Source organism: Tachyglossus aculeatus, chromosome 2, assembly GCF_015852505.1.
Source record: "Tachyglossus aculeatus isolate mTacAcu1 chromosome 2, mTacAcu1.pri, whole genome shotgun sequence".
NCBI classification, from domain to species: domain Eukaryota; kingdom Metazoa; phylum Chordata; class Mammalia; order Monotremata; family Tachyglossidae; genus Tachyglossus; species Tachyglossus aculeatus.
In genome coordinates this window covers 7,462,297-7,485,329 of record NC_052067.1, presented here as the reverse complement: position 1 = coordinate 7,485,329, position 23,033 = coordinate 7,462,297, and the positions used below count along the sequence as shown (strand labels likewise).

At 43.1% G+C, this 23,033-nt stretch overlaps 1 protein-coding gene across 2 annotated transcripts in view; it reads left to right on the top strand.

The window, feature by feature from the left end:
* Positions 1–23,033, top strand: part of DGKB (diacylglycerol kinase beta) — a 690,045-nt gene that overhangs the window by 63,115 nt on the left and 603,897 nt on the right. For both annotated transcript variants that reach the window (XM_038767652.1, XM_038767643.1), the window contains exon 2: positions 1,784–2,056. In XM_038767652.1, coding sequence (XP_038623580.1) covers positions 1,987–2,056 — 70 coding nt within the window. In that variant the 5' untranslated portion in view covers positions 1,784–1,986. The remainder of the gene's footprint in view (positions 1–1,783; positions 2,057–23,033) is intronic.

The window sequence follows — 23,033 nt, the reverse complement described above, 5'->3', positions numbered from 1 at the left end:
TGTGAGCCCCACGTGGGATGACCTGATCACCTTGTATCCCACCCAGTGCTTAGAACAGTGCTTAGCACATAGTAAGTGCTTAACAAATACTATTATTATTGTTATTATTATTGTTATTATTATTATTGTTGTTAGTATTATTATTGTTATTATTATTGTTATTATTATTATTATTATTTCCAGGCCAGAGGCAGGGTGTGTGTTGGGGGTTGGTGAAGAGATGAAGAATATCAAAGTAGTGAGTAGGTTTGCATTAAAGGAACAATTGTGACCTTGCTGGGTTTTAGGAGATCAGTGAGGTAATAATAACAATAATGATGGTGTTTGTTAAGTGCTTACTATGTGCAAAGCACTGTTCTAAGCACTGGGGAGGATACAAGATGATCAGGTTGTCCCACATGGGGCTCCCAGTCTTCATCCCCATTTTAATAATAATAATAATAATAATAATAATGGTGGTATTTGTTAAGCGCTTACTATGCGCAGAGCACTGTTCTAAGTGCTAGGGGGGGATACAAGGTGAACAAGTTGTCCCACTTGGGGCTCACAGTCTTACTCCCCATTTTACAGATGAGGTAACTGAGGCACAGAGAATTTAAGTGACTTGCCCAAGGTCACACAGCTGACAATTGGTGGAGATGGGATTTGAACCCATGACTTCTGACTCCCAAGCCCGTGATCTTTCCACTGAGCCACGGTAGGATGAAGCCAGGTGACTGAGTCAGAAAGACCTGGGATCTAATCTGGGCTCTGCCACTTGTCTGCAGTACAACTTTGGGCAAGGCACTTATCTTCTCTGTGCCTCAGTTCCCTCATCTGTTAAATGGGGACTAGGACTGTGAGCCCCATGAACGACAGGGACCGTGTTTCACCTGACAAAATTGTATCTAACCCAAGGCTCCATACTGTGCCTGGCACGTAGCACTTAAATACCATTAAAAAAAAAGAAGAAATGAGGGATTAGTGGAGAGGATTTAATCCCCATTTTATGCATGAGATAACTGAGGCCCAGAGAAGTGAAGTGATTTGCCCAAGGCCAAAGAGTAGTCGAGAAGCAGCGTGGATCAGTGGAAAGAGCTTGGGCTTTGGAGTCAGAGGTCATGAGTTCAAATCCCAGCTCCGTCAATTATCAGCTGTGTGACTTTGGGCAAGTCACTTCACTTCTCTGGGCCTCAGTTACCTCATCTGGAAAATGGGGATTAAGACTGTGAGCCCCCTGTTGGACAACCTGTTCACCTTGTAACCTCCCCAGTGCTTAGAACAGTGCTTTGCACATAGTAAGTGCTTAATAATGCCATTATTATTATTGTTAAGTGGCAGAGAATTTAAGTCCTTTGATTCCTAGGCTTGTGCTCTTTCCATTAGGCCACATCACATCTCAGGAAGAGTGGGGAAACATGGACTGAACATTTTTTAAAGAAATGATCTGGACAGCAGAGTGAAGTATGGACTGGAGTGTGGAAAGACAGGAGGCAGGGAGGTCAGCAAGGAGGCTGATGCAGTAATCCAGGCAGGATAGGATAAGTGCTCAAATCAACATTGCAGCAGCTTGGATGGAGAGAAAAGGGCAACTTTTAGCAGTGTACGCGCTTTCCCATCCTATTCAGACAAAAAGGTACATTATGGTAGCCCACCTCCCTGCATTTTTGCTCCACAGATTATTCATTTAATCCTAAATTGAACATGGAAGTATATTTAACATTGTTTCAACAGTTATCTGTCAATTAGCAATGTCAGTGGTCTTTGAGTAACAATACAAATCTTTCTATTTGTCATCTTTCAGTGCTTTCCTCCAAAGTGGAAGCCACAAGCTCCCCGCAGCAGAGCTGTCATACTGACTGTTGAACCGATATCCCACGCTAAATGTTGATGCCACTGGATTATGGGGAATCCTTGAACTGCAGAATTCTGACAAACGGCACAGTCCATTGGTCTGTAATGAAGAGCATCGTCCACTGATATGTGACAGAAGACAGGAGCCTCAAAATGACCAGTCAGGAGAAGTGGGTTAATCTCAGTCCATCTGAGTTTTCTCAGCTTCAAAAGTATGCCGAGTGTAAGTACATGAATAACTTAAAAGTTTCCAACTGAAGTAACATTTGCGCATCATCTCTTCAAGACCATCTGAATAAAATGTCCAGTTTTTTAAAAAATGGCATTTATTAAGCAGTTGCTGTGTGCAAAACACTGTTCTAAGCACTGGGGAGGTTACAAGGTGATCAGGTTGTCCCACGGGGGGCTCACAGTCTTAATCCCCATTTTCCAGATGAAGTAACTGAGGCCCGGAGAAGTGAAGTGACTTGCCCAAAGTCACACAGCTGACAATTGGCGGAGCTGGGATTTGAACCCGTGACCTCTGACTCCAAACCCCGGGGTCTTTCCACTGAGCGACACTGCTTCTCCAGCCTTGCTGTTGATGTGGAGAAGCAGGATGGCTTAGCGGACAGAGCACCGGCTGGGAGTCAGAAGGACCTGGGTTCTAATCCTGGCTCTGCCAAGTGCCTGCTGAGTGATTTGGGGCAAGTCACTTAACTTCTCTGGCCTCAGTTCCCTCATCTGTAAAATGGGGATTTTGTCTGTGAGCCCCATGTGGGACAGGGACAGTGTCCAACCTGATTAACTCATATCTACCCCCGTGCTTGGCACATAGTAAGTACTTAACAAGTACCATTTTTGTTGTTATTATAATTATATAGGGAGATCCTTCTTTTATTGGTCCATTCCTGCAAAACTTGATTAATTACAGGCCTTATAAGAAGAATGTGATCTGGACACAACTTAATTTTAGCTGTTCATTTTTATGTGATTTCTTTCCAGTGAAAGGAAAGGTATTTATTACGATAGATCAGGAAGCGTTCTCTACCAGATGTGGATAGGCTTATGAGTTGATTTGGTTCCTGCTAGACTGTCCATTGTACTACTACTTTTGTTGTTCTCTCCCAAGCACTTAGTATGGTACTCTGCACATGACTGCAAACCTTTTCAGGGCAGGGTCCATTTCTACTAACTCTGTCGTCTCTCCCAGGTACTTAGCACAGAGTTCTGCACACAGTAGATCCTCAAAAAATACTATCGATTGACCCGACTGATATCAAGTTCCAGGAATAGCAACCATTGTTACTGTTTAGCATTATCTGGGCATCGTAGAAATTATTCTTGGTGTTTTGAGCTCTCTGGCGAATGCTTTATAAGGATCGAATCAGGGAATAATACCAGACAGGAATGAAAAAGTGTCTGATAGTTATAATAACACTATTAATTGCTGATTGTGTGCAGAGCACTGTGCTAAGCACTAAGAAATATTGCATAAGGGAGGATTAGACGTGGTCTTGGGACCCTCAAGGGGATCACAACCTAAGAATCTAAGTCAGGGGAAGAGAGTTGAGACAGACACGTTGGGAGTGAGCCCGTTCTTGGGTAGGGACCGTCTCTATTTGCTACCGACTTGGATTTCCCAAGTGCTTAGTACAGTGTTCTACACACAGTAAGCACTCAATAAATATGATTGAATGAATGAGTGATGAAACATTAAAACAGTAAGCCAATATACAAGACGAGGACAAATGGAGAAAAAAAAAAACCCAAAATCAGTAGAGGACTGGTTGTGGAAGAGCAGAAGTCCAGGCTCTTCGGGGTTCAGATTTCAGGACACACCGTAGCCACAGAAGCACCTGTGGCAGCCACCAGTTTTCCCAGGGCTCGTGCTGTGGGGGTAGTTATCTTTTCCCCGTCCCCGCTGGGTTGGTGGAAGGCAGGACGGGATGGAGTCTCCTTGATAGCCTGGTGTTTTGCTACTGAAGCTTATCTCCCCAGGGCGATTTAACTGTTCTTCTACTGCAACCCAGACCACTCATTTTGCTCTTCTAGTGCCAACCTACTCACTGTACCTCAATCTCATCTATCTCACCGCCGACCTCTCCCCCATATCCTGCCACTGGCCTGGAACGCCCTCCCTCTTCATAGCCAACAGACAATGACTTTCCTCACTTTCAAAACTGTATTTTTTTTTTTGTTTAACGGCATTTAAATGCTTACCAGGTGCCAGGCACTGTACTAAGCAATGGAGTAGATGCAAGGTAATCAGGTTGGACACAGTCCCTGTTCCACACAGGGCTTGTAGTCTTAATCTCAATTTTTCAGCTGAGGTAAGCAAGACACAGAGAAGTGAAATGACTTGCCCAAGGTCAGTCACACGGCAGCCTCACATTTGGATGTTCATGTTCCCACTTTCTTCTTCACATCTACTTTGCACTGACTTGTGCTGTGGGAAGGATGTTCCCTAATTGTTCCATTGCGCTATGTAATAAATCCTGTATTGAAAACATGAGAAGCGGTGTGGTCCAGTGAAAAAACCATGGGCCAGAGTCAGAGGACTTGGGTTCTAATTCCGGCTCTATCATTCATCGACTGTGTTACCTTGGGGAAGTCACTTAACTTCTCTGTGCCTCAGTTATCTTGTCTGTAAATTGGGGATTAAAATGTGAGACCCATGTGGGACAGGAACTGTGTCCAACCTGATGATCTTATATTCATTCATTCATTCATTCAATCATACTTATTGAGCACTTACTGTGTGCAGAGCACTCTGCTAAGCACTTGGGAAGCACAAGTCGGCAACATATAGAGACGGTCCCTATCCAACAACGGGCTCACAGTCTAGAAGGGGGAGACAGACAACAAAACAAAACATGTAGACAGGTGTCAAAATCGTCAGAACAAATAGAATTATAGCTATATGCATGTCACTGACAAAATAAATAGAATAGTACATATGTACAAGTAAAATAGAGTAATAAATCTTTACAAATATGTACAAGTGCTGTGGGGAGGGGAAGGAGGTAGGGCGGGGGGGATGGGAGGAGGAGAGGGAAAAGGGGGCTCAATCTGGGAAGGCCTCCTGGAGGAGGTGAGCTCTCAGTAGGGCTTTGAAGGGAAGAAATGAGCTAGCTTGGCGGATGTGTGGAGGGAGGGCATTCCAGGCCAGGGAAAGGATGTGGGCTGGGGGTCGATGGTGGGACAGGCGAGAACGAGGCCCAGTGAGGAGGTTAGTGGCAGAGGAGCGGAGGGTGTGTGCTTATATCTACCCCAGAGCTTAGTACAGTGCCTGCTGCCTCATAAACACTTAACAAATACCAGTTATTCTTATTGTGATAATTATCATTAAGACCATGAGCCCCATGTGGGACAATGGACCATGTCCAGCTCTATTTACCTGTTTCTTCCCCAGTGCGTAGTGAAGTCCCTGGCACACAGTAAATCCTTAACAATACCTTAAAAAAAAAAAAAAAAGAAAAACCATATCTTATGACAGAATTGGGTGTCACAGCATGCTGGTAGTCATGTGTTCTTTTCCTTTGGTATCACATGAGTAGTGGTGAAGTTAATTCAGTGCCGTGCTGGAAGATGCTTCCTACAAAGTGGTTTTTCCTGAATGTGTGACTATAAGATCCTGCTGACTCGATCTAGGTTTCCACAGTGCAATCAGTTTGAACTACAGCCCTCTTCCTAGCTGCAGGGAATGTAATAAATACCAGCAGGGGTAATCAAATGTTCTTTTTGCTTTTATGAGTCTAAGATCCTGCATGGAGGTAATATACTTTTTCTTAACTGTCGGTATCATAGGTATTTTGCTGATTCAGTGTGTGAAGTTTGAATAGAAACATTTTTATTTCTGGATTTTTTTATTAATGGCATCATTCAACCTTATTTATTGAGCACGTACTCTGAAGACCACTATACTAAGCACTTGGGAGACTACTTTTCAAGCACTCAGTAGAGTGCGCTCCCCCTTCTAGACTGTGAGCCCGTTGTTGGGTAGGGACCGTCTGTATATGTTGCCAACTTGTACTTCCCAGGCACTTAGTACAGTGCTCTGCACACAGTGAGTGCTCAATAAATACGATTGAATGAATGCATGAATGCTCTGCACACAGTAAGCGCTCTATAAACATGATTAAATGAATCAATTAATTAGTAGACACAAGTTGCCCTCAAGGAGCTTTCAGTCTGCCGTGGGCAGAAGACTGTACTAAGTATATGAGAGATTACAACTCATGTACTCCCCAGCGCTTAGAACAGTGCTTTGCATGTAGTAAGCGCTTAACAAATGCCATCATTATTGTTATTATTATTATTACAACACAGCTAGTAGATAGAACCCCTGGCCTCTAGGAGCTTACAGACTACTGTTTGTAGAGCACTGTACTAAGCACATGGGAGAGTATAATACACGTAGTAGAAATGAACCCTGCTCTCAAGGAGTTTATAGTGTGCTGGGTGCAGAGCACAATACTAGGCTTGTGGGAAAGTACAGTAGAATTAAATGATTCAATCCCTGACTCAAGGGAGACTGAGCCCCTTCCTTCCTCTCCCTCTCCTCCCCCACCATCCCCCCCGCCTTACCTCCTTCCCCTCCCCACAGCACCTGTATATATCAGCGCTTAGAACAGTGCTTTGCACATAGTAAGTGCTTAATAAATACCATTATTATTATTATTATTAGATATGTTTGTATGTATTTATTACTCTATTTTATTTGTACACATTTATCCTATTTTATTTTGTTAATATGTTTTCTTTTGTTCTCTGTCTCCCCCTTCTAGACTGTGAGCCCGCTGTTGGGTAGGGACCGTCTCAATATGTTGCCAACTTGGACTTCCCAAGCGCTTAGTACAGTGCTCTGCACACAGTAAACGCTCAATAAATACGGTTGAATGAATGAATGAAAAGGGATTTGAAGTCTAGCAGGTTCAGGCGGATATCTCATGGACAGACACGCGGAGGTCTCGATTTCCTCTCCACTTCAGTTAAGGGCACTATAGCTGCTGTTGACACTCTGGAGTCTGAGAGCCTTCCTATTTTAGTGAGTCATATTTATTGAGCACTTACTGTGTGCAGAACACTGTACTAAGCACCTGGGAGAGTACAAAACAACAATAAACGGACATACTCCATGTCCGCAACAAGCTAAGATTCTAGGGGGAACTTCCCTCCTTCTCCTCCACCTGTTTCCACTTCCCTGACAGGTTCCGTCTCTACTGTTTTCTTCCAAATGACTACAGCCCTCCGTTTCCAGCAATCCCGCTTTTCTTTTCCCCACACTAGCCCCCTTTAAGCATCCCCTTCAATCAACCCATCAATAATACTAATGGAGTGCTTACTGTGTGCCAAGAACCGCACTAAACACTTGGGAGAGTGCCGTATGACAGAGCCGATAGACACGTTTCCTCCTCTGAGCTCAAGGTTTCAGGATTCTAACACCAAGGTCTGGAGTTAACGTCAGAGCCGAGAGTCTGCTGTTTGGATGGATGAATACATAATACTGCATTTCCCAAGCGCTTAGTACAGTGCTCTGCACACAGTAAGCGCTCAATAAATACGACTGAATGAATGAAGGAAGGAATAATAGAAGTCTACAAAAAATTCAGGATGACAAACGTTATTTCCAAACCAATTCCACTTGATCTCCGTTTCCAACCATGCACAATGACAAAAGAAAAAGCCATATCAGCCCTGCTCGTGGTCCAGAGGAATGAACACTGATCTGGGAACCAGGAAACCTGATTTTTCTTTTCTTTTTTTTAATGGAATTTCTTAAGCACTTATTATATGTCAAGCACTGTTCCAAGTGCTAGGGTAGATACAAGATAACCAGGTTGGTCAGTCTGTATCCCACATGGGGGCTTGCAGTCTCAAACCTAATAATAATAATCATCATCATCATCATCATGGTATTTAAGTGCTTACTATGTGCCAAGCACTGTTCTAAGTGCCGAGGTAGATACCAGGTAATCAGGTTGTCCCACATGGGGCTCACAGTCTTCATCCCCATGTTACAGATGAAGTAATTGAGGCACCGAGAAGTGAAGTGACTTGCCCAAAGTCACACAGCTGACAAGTGGCGGAGTCAGGATTAGAACCCATGGCCACTGACTCCCAAGCCCGTGCTCTTTCCACTAAGCCACACTGCTTCTCTATGTAGCATCCCCTTAGGATAGTTTCTGCCCTATGTCGATTCCAGTACTTAATACAGTATAGGGTACAATGATCAGTGTTTAACAATTGCCACAATTATTACTATTGTCATTATCATCATTATGAATCCGGAGGTCTAGCAAAGGGTTTAAATCAATCATTTTTATTAAGCACTTACTGGGTGTAAAGACTGTACTAGGCTTTTGGAGGAGTTCAATAAAACAGAGTCGGCAGGCACGTTCTCTGCCCGCAAGGAAACTGAGTCTCCCTTGCAGCCTAGTTTAAAAAGTTAGTAATTTGTTTTTTTTCTCCAAAATGTCATTCTCATAGAAAACACAGCATTTACAGTTGAAATATAAATGGTATTTCAATATGAATCATCCAACACCCACTTGTGCCCAGAGATTGGCATTGCATTTTCTCTCTCTTCAGTTTGGTGTCCAACAATTGAATTCTTTTCTAAAATCATTACAGTGGTGGCAGAAGGGTTTTAAAACCTTCAGAACCATCCTACTCACCCAGGTAGATGGCTTTGGAGCAAGATATGAAATGTTGATGTCAGTTTTGACTTTAATACGGGCATCTGTGTGTCTGATTCTGAATGACAGAACACTTGATTTTTTAAAAAATGTGAAAATCTCATTGATTTCTTAGTAGGTGTAGCCCAGCCCTTTCTTCACTTGCAATAACTGGATAGAGACAACTAAGGTGTATATTTCTTCACTTGGAATAGCTGGATAGAGACAACTAAGGTGTATATTCAGTACCAAGAAGGGGCCTAGGTGAAACGCTTAGTACAGTGCTCTGCACACAGTAAGCACTCAATAAATACGATTGAATGAATAAAGGCATTTCCATAGCCTTGTGGTAAGAGTCAGGAAACCTGGGTTCATTCATTCATTTATTAATTCATTCAATCATATTTATTGAGCGCTTACTGTGTGTAGAGCACTGTAGTAAGCGCTTGGGAAGTACAAGTTGGCAACACATAGAGACGGTCCCTATCCAACAGTGGGCTCACAGTCTAGAATGGGGAGACAGAGAACAAAACGAAACATATTAACAAAATAAAATAAATAGAATAAATATGTACAAATAAAATAAATAATGCCAAATATAACAAATAATAATAAATAATGGGTTCTAATGCCTGGTTCTGTCGAGAAGCAGGGTTATTAATAATAATAATGATGATGGCATTTGTTAGCGCTTACTATGTGTAAAGCACTGTTCTAAGAGCTGGGGAGGATACAAGGTGATCAGGTTGTCCCATGTAGGGTTCACAGTCTTAATCCCCATTTTACAGATGAGGTAACTGAGGCACAGAGAAGTGAAGTGACTTGCCCAAAGTCACACAGCAGACAAGTGGTGGCGCAGGGTTTTGAATCCATGATCTCTGATTCCCAAGCCCATGCTCTTTCCACTGAGCCACATTGCTTCTCTAGGGCTACCTGAGAAGCAACGTATCCTATTGGAAAGGACTCAGGTCTGGGATTCAGGATACCTAAAACTCGTTGTGGCAGGGAATGTGTCTATTTTTATATTGTACTCTCCCAAGTGCTTAGTATAGTGCTCTGCACGCAGTAGGCCCTCAATAAATAAGATTGAATGAATGAATCCCCACTTTACAGATGAGGTATTTGAGGCACAGAGAAGTGACTTGTCCAAGGTCACACAGCAGACAAGTGACAGAGTTGGAATGAGAACTTAGGTCCTCTGACACCCAGGCTAGTTCTCTTTCCACTAGGCCACGCTGCTTCTCTTATCTGTAATTGATTTTACCCATTATAGCGGAAACCTCACCCTACTGAGAGCTCACCTCCTCCAGAAGGCCTTCCCAGACTGAGCCCCCTTTTTCCACTCCTCCTCTCCTCCCCATCACCCCCCTCCCTCCCTCTGCCCTACCTCCTTCCCCTCCCCACAGCACGTGTATATATTTGTACATATTTATTTATTTATTTTACTTGTGCATATTTACTACTCTATTTTATTAATGATGTGCATATAGCTATAATTCTATTTATTCTGATGGTTTTGACACCTGTCTACATGTTTTGTTGTCTGTCTCCCCCTTCTAGACTGTGAGCCCATTGTTGGATAGGGACCTTCTCTATATGTTGCCAACTTGTACCTTCCAAGCGCTCAGTACAGTGCTCTGCACACAGTAAGCGCTCAGTAAATACGATTGAATAAATGAATGATTAGAACCCATGACCTCTGACTCCTAAGCCCAGGCTCTTTCCACTAAGCCATGCTGCTGCTGCTCCTGCTGCTGCTGCTGCTGCTGCTAGTAATAATAATAATAATAATAATAATAATAATAACAATAATGGCATTTATTAAACACTTACTATGTGCAAAGCACTGTTCTAAGCACTGGGGAGGTTACAAGGTGATCAGGTTTTCCCACGGGTGGCTTACAGTCTTCATCCCCATTTTACAGATGAGGGAACTGAGGCACAGAGAAGTTAAGTGACTTGCCCAAAGTCACACAGCTGACAATTGGTGGAGCCAGGATTTGAACCCATGACCTCTGACTCCAAAGCCCGGGCTCTTTCCACTGAGCCACGCTGTTTCTTCTTATCAGACCAAATGATTCTGCTTATCAGACCAAGTGGTCCTTGGTGGGGTGGAATTGTGTTTACCAAATGTATGGTACTCTCCTAAGCGCTTAGTACAGAGCGCTGAAGAAAACTGCTCAATAAATACTGCTCGTTGTTTAATAAGAGTGCAAGTATATGTTCAGTATAGATTACTGGGCCGGAGACAGTGATTTTGCTTTATCCATTGTCTATCACCGTTCTGTGCCCAAGGTGGAAACAACATTAAAGGTTTTGATGAAAATGGCAAAAAACAAAAAACACGATTTCAACAATCAGATGAAACATGTGGTTCACATTTTGAGCTTGGCAAACCACCAATGCAGAAATGTTTCTTCATTCTATTTAAAAACTTTGTTCTCACGAGTATTTTGGCCTTGGTTTTTGATAGTATGAGCTCGTCTTTTCAGAGAGGGAAAGTGAGAAAAGGTGGGGGTTTGGGAGGAAAGAAGAAAGGAGGGTGAGAATGGGAGAGGTGGGAAAGATGCAAATCATCTCCCACTTTGTGTCTTTTCCAGCTCCTCCAGTACACCAACAGATTCCCTGTAGATGAGCAGCCCCTCCTCCGGCTAATGATGGCCTTTGCTTCTCAACTGTCAGTTCTGAATTGCTTTTAATTTTGGAAACGTAAAAAATGGTGTCGGGGGGTGCGAGGGGAAACTGTGACACTAGCAGAAGGAAAAATGCTTTTAAAAACACAAACATCTTAATAAAAGTCACTATTCCAGGCCCATAAAATAATATGAAATCACATTTTACTCTTCTCCTTGCCTATTTTCAAAATCTGGTAGTCTTGCCCCAGAATATTTAAAGTTTGAGTGGCCGACTCTCCCTTTCTTTGAGGAAGAGTAAGAGATTCACTCTTGCTTGCTGTGTTGCCGTGATCTGGGAGTTCAGATGAATTCTCATCCTTAAAGGGATCTGGGAAGCGTCATGATGATGATGATGGCATTTATTAAGCACTTACTATGTGCAAAACACTGTTCTAAGCGCTGGGGAGGTTACAAGGTGATCAGGTTGTCCCACGGGGGTGCTCACAGTCTTCATCCCCATTTTACAGATGAGGTAACTGAGGCCCAGAGAAGTGAGGTGACTTGCCCAAAGTCACACAGCTGACAAGTGGCAGAGCTGGGATTTGAACCCATGACCTCTGACTCCAAAGCCCGGGCTCTTTCCACTGAGCCACGCTGCTTCTCCATGGCCAGGAAGCAGTGCGATCTGGTGGAAGGACCACAGATGTAGGAATCGGAAAACCTGGCTTTCAGTCCCTTGTCCATCACTTGACTGTTGTATAATGTTGGGCAAGTCACAATCTCCTGTGCCTCAGTTTCCTCACGTGGAAAATGGAGGGGGGAGTACACCTTCTGTAATAATAATAATGATGGCATTTAAGTGCTTACTATGTGCCAAGCACTGTTCTAAGCACTGAGGTAGGTTTTGTTCTCTGTCTCCCCCTTCTAGACTGTGAGCCCACTGTTGAGTAGGGACTGTCTCTATATGTTGCCAACCTGTACTTCCCAAGTGCTTAGTACAGTGCTCTGCACACAGTAAGCACTCAATAAATACGATTGATTGATTGATTGAGGTAGATACAAGGTGATCAGTTTGTCCCACGTGGAGCTCATAATCTTAACCCCTATTTTACAGATGAGGTAACTGAGGTACAGAGAAGTTAAGTGACTTGTCCAAAGTCACACAGCCGATAAGCAGCAGAGGCGTGATTAGAACCCCTGACATCTGACTCCCAAGTCTATGCTTTTTCCACTAAGCCATGCTGCTTCTCATCATCATAATAATGGCAGTATCTTTTAAGTGCTATGTGCCAAGCACTGTTCTAAGAGCTCCCATTTAGACTGTGAGCCCGTGTTGGGTAGGGACCGTCTCTATATGTTGCAAACCTGTACTTCCCAAGCGCTTAGTACAGTGCTCTGCACACCTTAAGCGCTCGATAAATACGATTGAATGAATGAATGACTGTGAGACCCTTGTTGGATGGGGACTTTTAGACTGTGAGCCCACTGTTGGGTAGGGACTGTCTCTATATGTTGCCAACTTGTACTTCCCAAGCGCTTAGTACAGTGCTCTGCACACAGTAAACGCTCAATAAATACGATTGATGATGATGATGGGGACTGTTTTTTGGATTTTTTAAAATTAGTATTTGTTAAGTGCTTACTATGTGCCAAGTATTGTATTAAACACTGGGGTAGATACAAACTAATCAGGTTGGACACAGTCCCTGTCCCATGTGGGACTCACAGTCTTATTCCCCACTTTACAGATGAGGTAACTGAGGCCCAGAGAAGTAAAGCGACTTGTCCAAGGTCGCACAACAGACAAGTAGTACAGCTGGGTATGGAACTCACATCCTTCTGACACCCAGGCGCGTGCTCTATCCACTATTCAATACCGCTTCTCATATCCAGTGTGATTATTATCTACCCCAGTGCTTAGTACGGTGCGTGGCACATAGTAATAATACCAGTATTAGTACTATTGTTTTCATTATTTATTGTGACAGTTCCAACGTCATTTCAAAATATCGCTTTGATTCTTTTTTATTAACTCCATTAGCTCAGTGAAGGAATTTGACAGTAATTTTGAAATGATGTTAGCTCTAAAAGGAATAAGTGGTGAGAGAAATAAAGTGGAGAGAAGGGTGCAGCCAGTCAATCGTATTTATTGAGCACTTACTTTGTGCAGAGCATTGTACTACTAATAATAATGATGGCATTTATTAAGTGCTTACTATGTGCAAAGCACTGTTCTATGCTCAGGGGAGGTTACAAGGTGATTAGGTTGTCCCAAGGTGAGCTCACAGTCTTAATCCCCAAGCACTTGGGAGAGTCTGATATAACAATAAGCAGACACATTCCCGGTCCACAAAGAACTTATAGTCTAGGGAGTGAGATGAGCTTTAATATAAATAAATAAATAACAGGTATGTATATAAATGCTGTGGGTTTAGAGAAATTGGATATTCCAGAGCAGTTGCACAGGCTTGAGAGTCAGAGGTCATGGGTTCAAATCCCAGCTCTGCCAATTGTCAGCTGTGTGACTTTGGGCAAGTCACTTAACTTCTCTGTGCCTCAGTTCCCTCATGTATAAAATGGGGATGAAGACTGTGAGCCCCACGTGGGACAATCTGATCACCTTGTATCCTACCTAGCGCTTAGAACAGTGCTTTGCACATAGTAAGCGCTTAACATATGCCAACATCATCATCATCGTATGTCAATCAATCAGTGGTGTTGCATTGTGTCAAGTGGTGCTTCATTCATTCAATCGTATTTATTGAGCGCTTACTGTGTGCAGGGCACCGTACTAAGCAGTTGGAAAGTACAGTTTGGCAACAAAAAGAGACAATCCCTACCCAACAACGGTCTCACAGTCTAGAAGGGGGAAAGCAGACAAGAAAAAAAAGCAAAACAAGTAGACATGCATCAATAGCATCAGTATAAATAAATAGAATTATAGATATATACATGTTGAGTGTGTACTCTGTGCAGAGCACTGAACTAAGTGCTTGGGCAAATATACTATGACAGAGTTGGTAGACAAGATTCCCTCCTGTAAGGACCTTACAATCTAGTGGAAAGAGCCCAGGCTTGGGAGTCAGAGGTCATGAGTTCTAATCACCGCTTTGCCGCTTGTCAGCTGTGTGACCTTGGGCAAGTCACTTAACTCCTCTTAGTCTCAGTTAGCTCATCTGTAAAAAGGGGATGAAGACTGCGAGCCCTACGTGGGACAACCTGATCAACTTGTTTCTCCCTCACCACTTTGAACAGTGTTTGACACATAGTAAGCGCTTAACAAATACCAACATTATTATTATTACTATTGTTATTGGAAATATCCATATATTATAATTCCTAACTGGTTCTTCTCATAATTCAATAATTGAAACATAAGCATGTACAGGCAGTTCTCAGTCTAAGACACGTTTAGTTAAGGTAAATGGCACTTAAAAGCATTTCTAAATTTGCATCCTGTTTCAGCTTTACAACCCATCAGTTCCCACTTTACAACACTACCCTCCTTCACTCATTTTGTCATATTTATTGAGCACTTACTGTATGCACAGCACTGGACTAAGCACTTGGGAGAGTACAGTATAACCATAAACAGACACATTCCCTAAATGGCACTGATTCTGGGGCCACAGGCAGTGTGCAGAAGTAGGGAATGAATTGGAGCTGTTAGGTACTGGGGAAATAATTTTAAAAGCTGCACTGAAGGTGGGAAATAAGGGATAAATTTAAAATGAGCAGGGACCAGAGGCAGGGGGAAGAAAAGGGTCTCGTCTATGTTGTCCCAGAACTCTCACCCACATCCTGCCTCTGGCCTGGAATGCCCTCCCTCTGCATTCCCAGCAAACAATTCCTTTCCCTCCTTCAAAGTCTTATTGAAGGCACATCTCCTCCAAGAGGCCGTCCCTAATTAAGCCCTCTTTTTTTCCTTTTCTTCAACTCCCTTCTGCATCTCCCTGATGTACTCCCTTTATTCACCTCCAGCTTCCAGCCCTGCAGTACTTAAAAATAATAATAATAATAGTGATGACATTTATTAAGCGCTTACTATGTGCAAGGCACTGTTCTAAGCGCTGGGGAGGTTACAAGGTGATCAGGTTGACCCACGGGGGGCTCACCATCTTAATCCCCATTTTACAGATGAGGTAACTGAGGCCCCGAGAAGTGACTTGCCCAAAGTCACACAGCTGACAATTGGCGGAGCCGGAATTTGAACCCATGATCCCTGACTCCCTAGACCGTGGTCTTTCCACTGAGCCATGCTGCTTCTCTACTTGTGTCCATATCTGTCATTTACTCCTTAATATTAATGTCTGTTTCCCCCTCTAGATTTAAGCTCACTGTGGGGAAGGGAAGGTATCTTTTCATTGTTATATTGTGCTCTGTCAAGTGCTTAGTACAATGCTCTACACACAGCAAACACTCAATAAATACGATTGGCTGACTGAGAAGACAGATGAGTGAGAGAATGAATGTCAGTAATGCACCCAATTAATCGCTGGTACCCAGGATATGGATATATATATCCATAGCAAATAAACTGTCAGATGCATTCAGGTACACGTGGGTGTTAGGACAGTGTGCTGGGGAAGGTGGGAGATGAATTAGGAAAGGCTTCCTGGAGGAGATGACTGCTTAGATGGGTGTAGAAGGAAGTGTTTTGGCAAACGTGAGTGGGGAGGTACCTTGAGAAGGGGCAAAGAATTGAGGTCAAGAATTATTTTGGGTGGTGACAGACCACTATTCTCCTTAAAGCATCATGGCTCAGTGGAAAGAGCACGGGCTTTGGAGTCAGAGCTCAAGGGTTCGAATCTCGGCTCCGCCACATGTCTGTTGTGTGACCTCGGGCAAGTCACTTAACTTCTCTGAGCCTCAGTTACCTCATCTGTAAAATAGGGATTTAGACTGTGAGCCCCGTGTGGGACAACCTGATCACCTTGTATCCCCCCCAGCACTTAGAACGGTGCTTTGCACATAGTAAGTGCTTAATAAATGCCATTATTATTATTAAAGTCCTACTAAAATCATATTTTCTCCAAGAAACCATCTCCAACAGACCTCTCATTTTCCCACCCTAATCTCCCTCCTCACCTCTCAGGGGCACACCTGGAGAGTTCCAGTCCTCTACCAGTCTCGACTATGGGAGGGAGAGTCAAGCAGAGGTCTGTCCACCTGTCCATTCCAGTCTTAGTTTGGCCAGTGGCTAGCGAGTGGAAGGCAATCTGCTACAAGTCAAAACTCCCCTGTGCTGAGCAGCAGCAGCAGGGGAGAAGTCGAGAGCGGAGACTCAAGTTAACTGTGTGGAAGGAGGCAGCGGTAAACCATTTCTGTATTTTTTCCAAGAAAACTCTACGGATCCAGTACCAGAACAATTCCAGATGGAGGTGGGGCATTCAGGGAGAGATGTGTCCATGGCGTTGCTATGGGTCGGACACAACTTGTCAGCATAAGACAACGACAACAATCTCCCTCCTGTCTGCTTCACCTATTAAGTTGGCTATGTACCCTTAATAATAATAATAAGTGGTATTTGTTAAGCGCTTACTATGTGCCAGGCACTGTACTAAGCACTGGGGTGGACACAAGCAAATTGGATTGGACACAGTCCCTGTCTCAGGTGGGGCTCACAATCACAATCTCTATTTTACAGATGAGGTAACTGAAAGAGGGAAGTAAAGTGACTTTCCCAAGGTCACACAGCAGGCAGGTGGCAGCAGGATTAGAACCCATAACCTCCGACTCCCAGGACCCTGCTGTATCTACTACTCCATGTCACCCCAGCCCTGGCTGCGCAGCACAACTGTCCATATTATTATACTCTGCTGCTTACTCTATAATTTATAATTTAGAGTCTATCTTCCCCACTAGATTCTGTTAGATGCTTTAGGGCAAAGATTGTATCTACCAAACTGTTTGATATTTTCCTCCCCCAAATGCTTAGTTCAATACTCTATACACTGTAAGCACTCAATAAACACATGAACTGACTTGCCAGCTTTATTTTCTGTTTCAGAAAAGAGGACAAATCCTAAACTGTGTTTAATAGGAAGGACGGAAACACAGGCGCAGTAGAATCTTGGAGGTCATAGAGCCTGGTCTTTGAACTTTGGAAGTAAAGGGTATACGAGGTGGATGGTGGTTGCTTTTGCTGTGTAAAGGACTCACACAGGGATAAATTTAACCTAATAGAACCCACGCTGTATTTCAATTGTCGAAATCTTAATGATTTCAGAATGCGTTTATATACTAAGAATAGTGCTCTTGTGGGAACTGAGAAAAGAAATGAGACAAGTGAGAGGACTCGAGAAGAGATGGAAACATGGGATGTGTGGTAAGATAAATTCCCAGAAAAAAAACCATCGTCCCCCGGGGACCTGGTAGCCATAGAGAAAGAACGTCCATATTTAGAGACCTATTACTGTAATACTGTAATACAATTTGAGAAGCAGCGTGGCTCAGTGGAAAGAGCCCGGGCTTTGGAGTCAGAGGTCATGGGTTCAAATCCCAACTCCATCAATTGTCAGCTGTGTGACTTCGGGCAAGTCACTTAACTTCTCTGTGCCTCAGTTACCTCATCTGTAAAATGGGGATTAAGACTGTGAGCCCCCCGTGGGACACCCTGATCATCTTGTAACCTCTCCAGTGCTTAGAACAATGTTTTGCATATAGTAAGCGATTAATAAAAGCCATCAAATGCCTGACTACTTTAAACTCCTTGTGGGCAGGGATCATGTCTACCAATTCTTCCATGTTGTACTTCCCCACATTTGGCAAACGAGAAAGTGCACAATAAATACCACTGATTGATTCTATAACCACTTATTTTCAAAACGTATTGGGATGTTCGAGATTTGTGTTGGGAACAGTTCAAGGTTGCAGAGAAGTGGAGCTGGAGAAATGTTGTGCATTGTTCTCTCCCAAGCGCCTAGTACAGTGCTCATCTTACAATAAGTACTCAATTAATCTCATTGATTTATTTATTCTATCATATTTATTGAGCACGTGCTGTGTGCAAAACACTGTGCTAAAATCTTGAGTGCTCTTCTGTTTGAGCACTGCATTAAGTGCCTGACATTGATACTGTAATGAGGAGGATAGTTTGAAGAGTGGTGGGAAGAGGGGCTGGGAGGCTTGAATTGATCTAATCACTTAAGGGTAAATAGTAGTAGTATGTTATTAAGCAATTACGATGTACAAAGCACTGTACTAAACGTTGGGAGAAAATACACAGGTGAGAAATGAATGCAGTTCCTGTCCCTCATGGGGCTCACATTCTAAAAACTAACCTAGTTCTTCTTTGGGAGACTTAGTCAATCATATTTATTGAGTGCATACTGTGTGCAGAGCACTGTACTAAGCACTTGGGAGAGTACAGTCAAGCAAAATAACGGACATATTACCTGTCTATAGTGAGTTTACAGTCTAGAGGGTGATATGTTTTATTTTGTTGTCTGTCTCCCCCTTCTAGACTGTGATCCCGTTGTTGGGTAGGGACCGTCTCTATATGTTGCCGACTTGTACTTCCCAAGAGCTTATTACAGTGCTCTGCACACAGTAAATGCCCAATAAATATGATTGAATGAATGAATATGGACATTAATGTAAATAAAATGGCATATGTGTCCATAAGTGCTGTGAGGCCAGGAGGGGGGGATGAATCAAGGGAGCAAGTCAAGATGGTGCAGAAGGTAGTGAGAGAAAGGGAAACGAAGAGAGGGAGAAAGCCCAATGACCATAAACCAACCCCGTATTTCTCTGGGGGAATGGAGAAGATTTTTAACAATTTACAGTTACCTAGTGGATGGAGCACAGGCCTGGGGGTGAGAGGACTTGGCTTCTAATCCCAGCTACACCACTTTTCTGCTATGTGACCATAGGCAAATTACTTCACTTATCTGAGCCTCAGTGACCTCATCTATAAAAGGGGGACTAAGACCATGAACCCCATGTGGGACGTAGACTGTGCCCACCCTGATTAGCTTGAATCTACCCCATCACTTAGTACACTACCTGGCATTTAATAAGCACTTAACAAATATGATTAAAAAACCTCTAAGTGAGGGAGTCCAGGTGTATACGAGGGGCAGATTGTAACCAGTGGGAGCACAAATGGGAGATAAATGGACTTCAAAAATTCGAGTGGTGGTCGGGTCATCCCAGCATTTCAGTCAATCGTATTTATTGAGTGCTTACTGTATGCAGAGCACTGCACTAAGCACTTGGAAGAATACTATATATCAATGTATAGACACACTCCCTGCCCACAGTGAGCTTACAGTCTAGAGCTCTCTGCACCTGTTATTGTAACTTACTTTAGTGCCTGTCCACCTGTCCTATCCAATGTGCATACTTTAAAGCCAGTAATAAGGCATTGCTGTTTGATAAGGAGGTGGATGGGCAAACACTGAAGGTTCTTGAGGAATGGGGAAACATGGAATGAAATGCTTTTATTTTTTAGAAAAATGATTGGAGCAACAGAGTAAATATGCGTTGGAATTTCCAAACTGCAGACAGTTCTCTTTGAAGTGGTTCTCTATGTCTAACACAAATACTTTATACATTGAATTTATTCCTTCATTGTCTGCTAGAGAGGAAGGGTGGCATTAGTGGATTACAGAGTGGATTTCAAGATGACTTATTCATTCGTTAGGTCATTAGCTCCTCCAGGGCAGTGACCGTTTCTACTCACTTTTTTTGTATTCTCCGAAGTGTTTACTACAGTGCTCTGCAGGGATTATGTGCTCAATAAATAAATACCTTTGATTGATTGAAAGAGCTTTGCATCTATGAAAGTGCCAGGCAAATAGATATTATCATTATTTGGGAAAACAATCCCATGTATGGTAAATATAATTTGAATTAAGAGAAAGCAATTCCTTCCTGACAGCTATAACCATGCTTTTCAATTAATCAATCAATGGTATTTATTGAGTGGTTATGGTCGTGCAGGGCACTGTACCCAGTGCTTAGAACAGTGCTTTGCACGTAGTAAGTGCTTAACAAATGCCATCAATATTATTATTATTACTAAGCACTTGGGAGAGTACAGTACAACAGAGGTGTTAGACATGTTTCCCGTTCACAGGGAGCTTACAGTCTAGGAGGGACACAGATATGTACATAAGTGCCGTGGAACTGAGGGTGGGGTGAATAAAAGGTACAAATTCAAGTGCAAGGGCGACATAGAAGGGAGTGGAAGTAGGGGAAATAAGGGCTTAGTTGGGGAAGGTCTCTTGGAGGAGATGTGATTTTAATAAGTCTTTAAAGGTGGGGAGAGTGGTGGCCTGTCACATATAAAGAGGGAGAGCATTCCAGGCCAGAGATAGGATGTGGGCGAGGAGTAAGTGGCAAGATAGATGAGATTAAGGCACAGTGAGTAGGTTGGCTTTAGAGGAGAGAAATGAGCTTGTTGGGTGGTAGCAGGAAAGCAGTGAAATGAGATAGGAAGAGGCAAGGTGATTGCATACTTTAAAGCCTTATTGCTATAAGGCATTGCTGTTTGATAAGGAGGTGGATGGACAAACACTGAAGGTTCTTGAGGCGTGGGGAAGCATGGAATGAAAGGTTTTTATTTTTTAGAAAAATGATTGGAGCAACAGAGTAAATATGCATTGGAATTTCCAAACTGCAGACAGTTCTCTTTGGAGTGGTTCTCTCTGTCTAACACAAATTCTTTATACATTGAATTTATTCCTTCATTGTCTGCTAGAGAGGAAGGGTGGCATTAGTGGATTACAGAGTGGATTTCAAAATGACTTATTCAGATGTATTTATTGAGTGCTTACTACGTGCAGAGTACTGTAATAATAATAATAATGGCATTTATTAAGTGCTTACTATGTGCAAAGCACTGTTCTAAGCACGGGGGGGATACAAGGTGATCAGGTTGTCCCACGGGGGGCTCACAGTCTTAATCCCCATTTTACAAATGAGGGAACTGAGGTACAGAGAAGTTAAGTGACTTGCCCAAAGTCACACAGCTGACAATTGGAGGAGCTGGGTTTTGAACCCATGTACTAAGTGCTAGGGAGAGTATAATATAATGAACAGACATGTTCCCTGCTCACAACAAGCTTACAGTCTAGAGGGGGAGATGGACATTAATATAAATAAATTACAGATATGTACTTACGTGCTCTGGGGCTGGGAGGGAGGAAGAAAAAAGAGAGAAAGTCAGGGCAAAGCAGAAGGGATTTGGAGTAGAGGAAAAAAGAGCATATTTGGGAAAGGCCTCTTAGAGGAGATGTACTTTCAATAAGGCTGTGAAGCGGGGAAAGTAATTGTCTGTCAGATTTGAGGAAGGAAGCACTCCAGGCCAGAGGCAGGATGTGCATGGGGGGGTTGGTGAGATAGACGAAATAGAGGTACAGTGAGAAGTTTAGTGCCAGAGGAGCCAAGTGTGTGGGCTGGGTTGTAAAAGGAGAGAAGGGAAGTGAGGTAGGAGGTCGCGAGGTGATGGACTGCTTTAAAGCCAAAGATGAGGAGTTTTTCTTTGATGCAAAGGTGGATAAGGAACCACTGAAGTTTCTTGAGGAGTGGAAAAACACATCCCGAGGGTTTTTGCAGAAAAATGATCCGGGCGGCGGAGTGGAAGTATGGACTGGAATGGGGAAAGACAGGAGGCTGGGCGGTCAGCAAGGAGGCTGATGCAGTAATCTAGGCAGGATGGAATAAGTGATTGTATTAACAAGGTAGCCATTTGGATGGTGAGAAAAGGGAAGATTTTAGCAGTGTTGTGAAGGTGGACCGGACAGGATTTGGTGATGGATTGAATGAGAGAGAGGAGTCAAGGATAATGCCAAATATAGGGCATTATGAGACAGGAAGGATGGGGGTGCCATCTACAAGATGGAAAAGTGATGGAAAGGGCAGGGTTTGTGTGGGAAGATAAGGAGTTCTGTTTTGGACATGTTAAGATTGAGGTGATGGAGGATTTAGGAGAAGCTGAGAGGAGACAGACCCAGGGGAGAGGCTCTGAAAGTATTATCCTTCATCATTAGACTTCATGCACCATTAGTTGATGTCTGCTAAGATGTATCCTCCAGCTCTCAGATTCCTGTTGATTGTAATGGAGGCTGCTTAATGACCATTTACAACTGAGAGAATCAGGAAAACAACGAAAGAAATGAGAGGAATTGGGTCATTGTGGAGGTTTTTAAGTTCTTCTGTTTCGGTTGATCGTTTAACGACTCTTACCCAGAGTTTGTTGTATATATGTAAATGAATACGTTCAGAGATGCTGTTAAAAAGCTGTTAATGGGCTTTATTTTTCAATCAAGTCACTAGGTGACGATGAATAATGGCATCATACATCCGTGGCTCTTCCATTCACGTAGGGCTACATCGAACTCCTGAATTTTTCATAAAGGCAATGAATCTTGTCATGGGGTTTATAAAGCTGACTGCAATCTATTACCTTATCTGAGTAGAAACTGTCCTGCTTGGGTATCCTCATGTTTTCTGCCCTAGGAAAGCTTGCCATTTGCAGGCTAATCTATTTAATAATAATAATAAAAATAACAATAATAATAATAATGGCATTTATTAAGTGGTTGCTATGAGTAAAGCACTGTTCTAAGCACTGAGCACTGTTCTAAGCGCTGGGGCAGCATGGTCTAATGGATAGAGCTCGGGCCTGGAAGTAAGAAGCAGGGAGTGAGAAGCAGCGTGGCTCAGTGGAAAGAGCCTGGGTTTGGGAGTCAAAGGCCATGAGTTTGAATCCCGGCTCCACCACTTGGCAGCTGTGTGACTTTGGGCAAGTCATTTCACTTCTCTGGGCCTCAGTTACCTCATCTGTAAAATGGGGATAAAGACTGTGAGCCCCCCGTGGGACCACCTGATCACCTTGTAACCTCCCCAGCGCTTAGAACAGTGCTTTGCACATAGTAGGCACTTAATAAATGCCATCATTATTATTATTATTATTAAG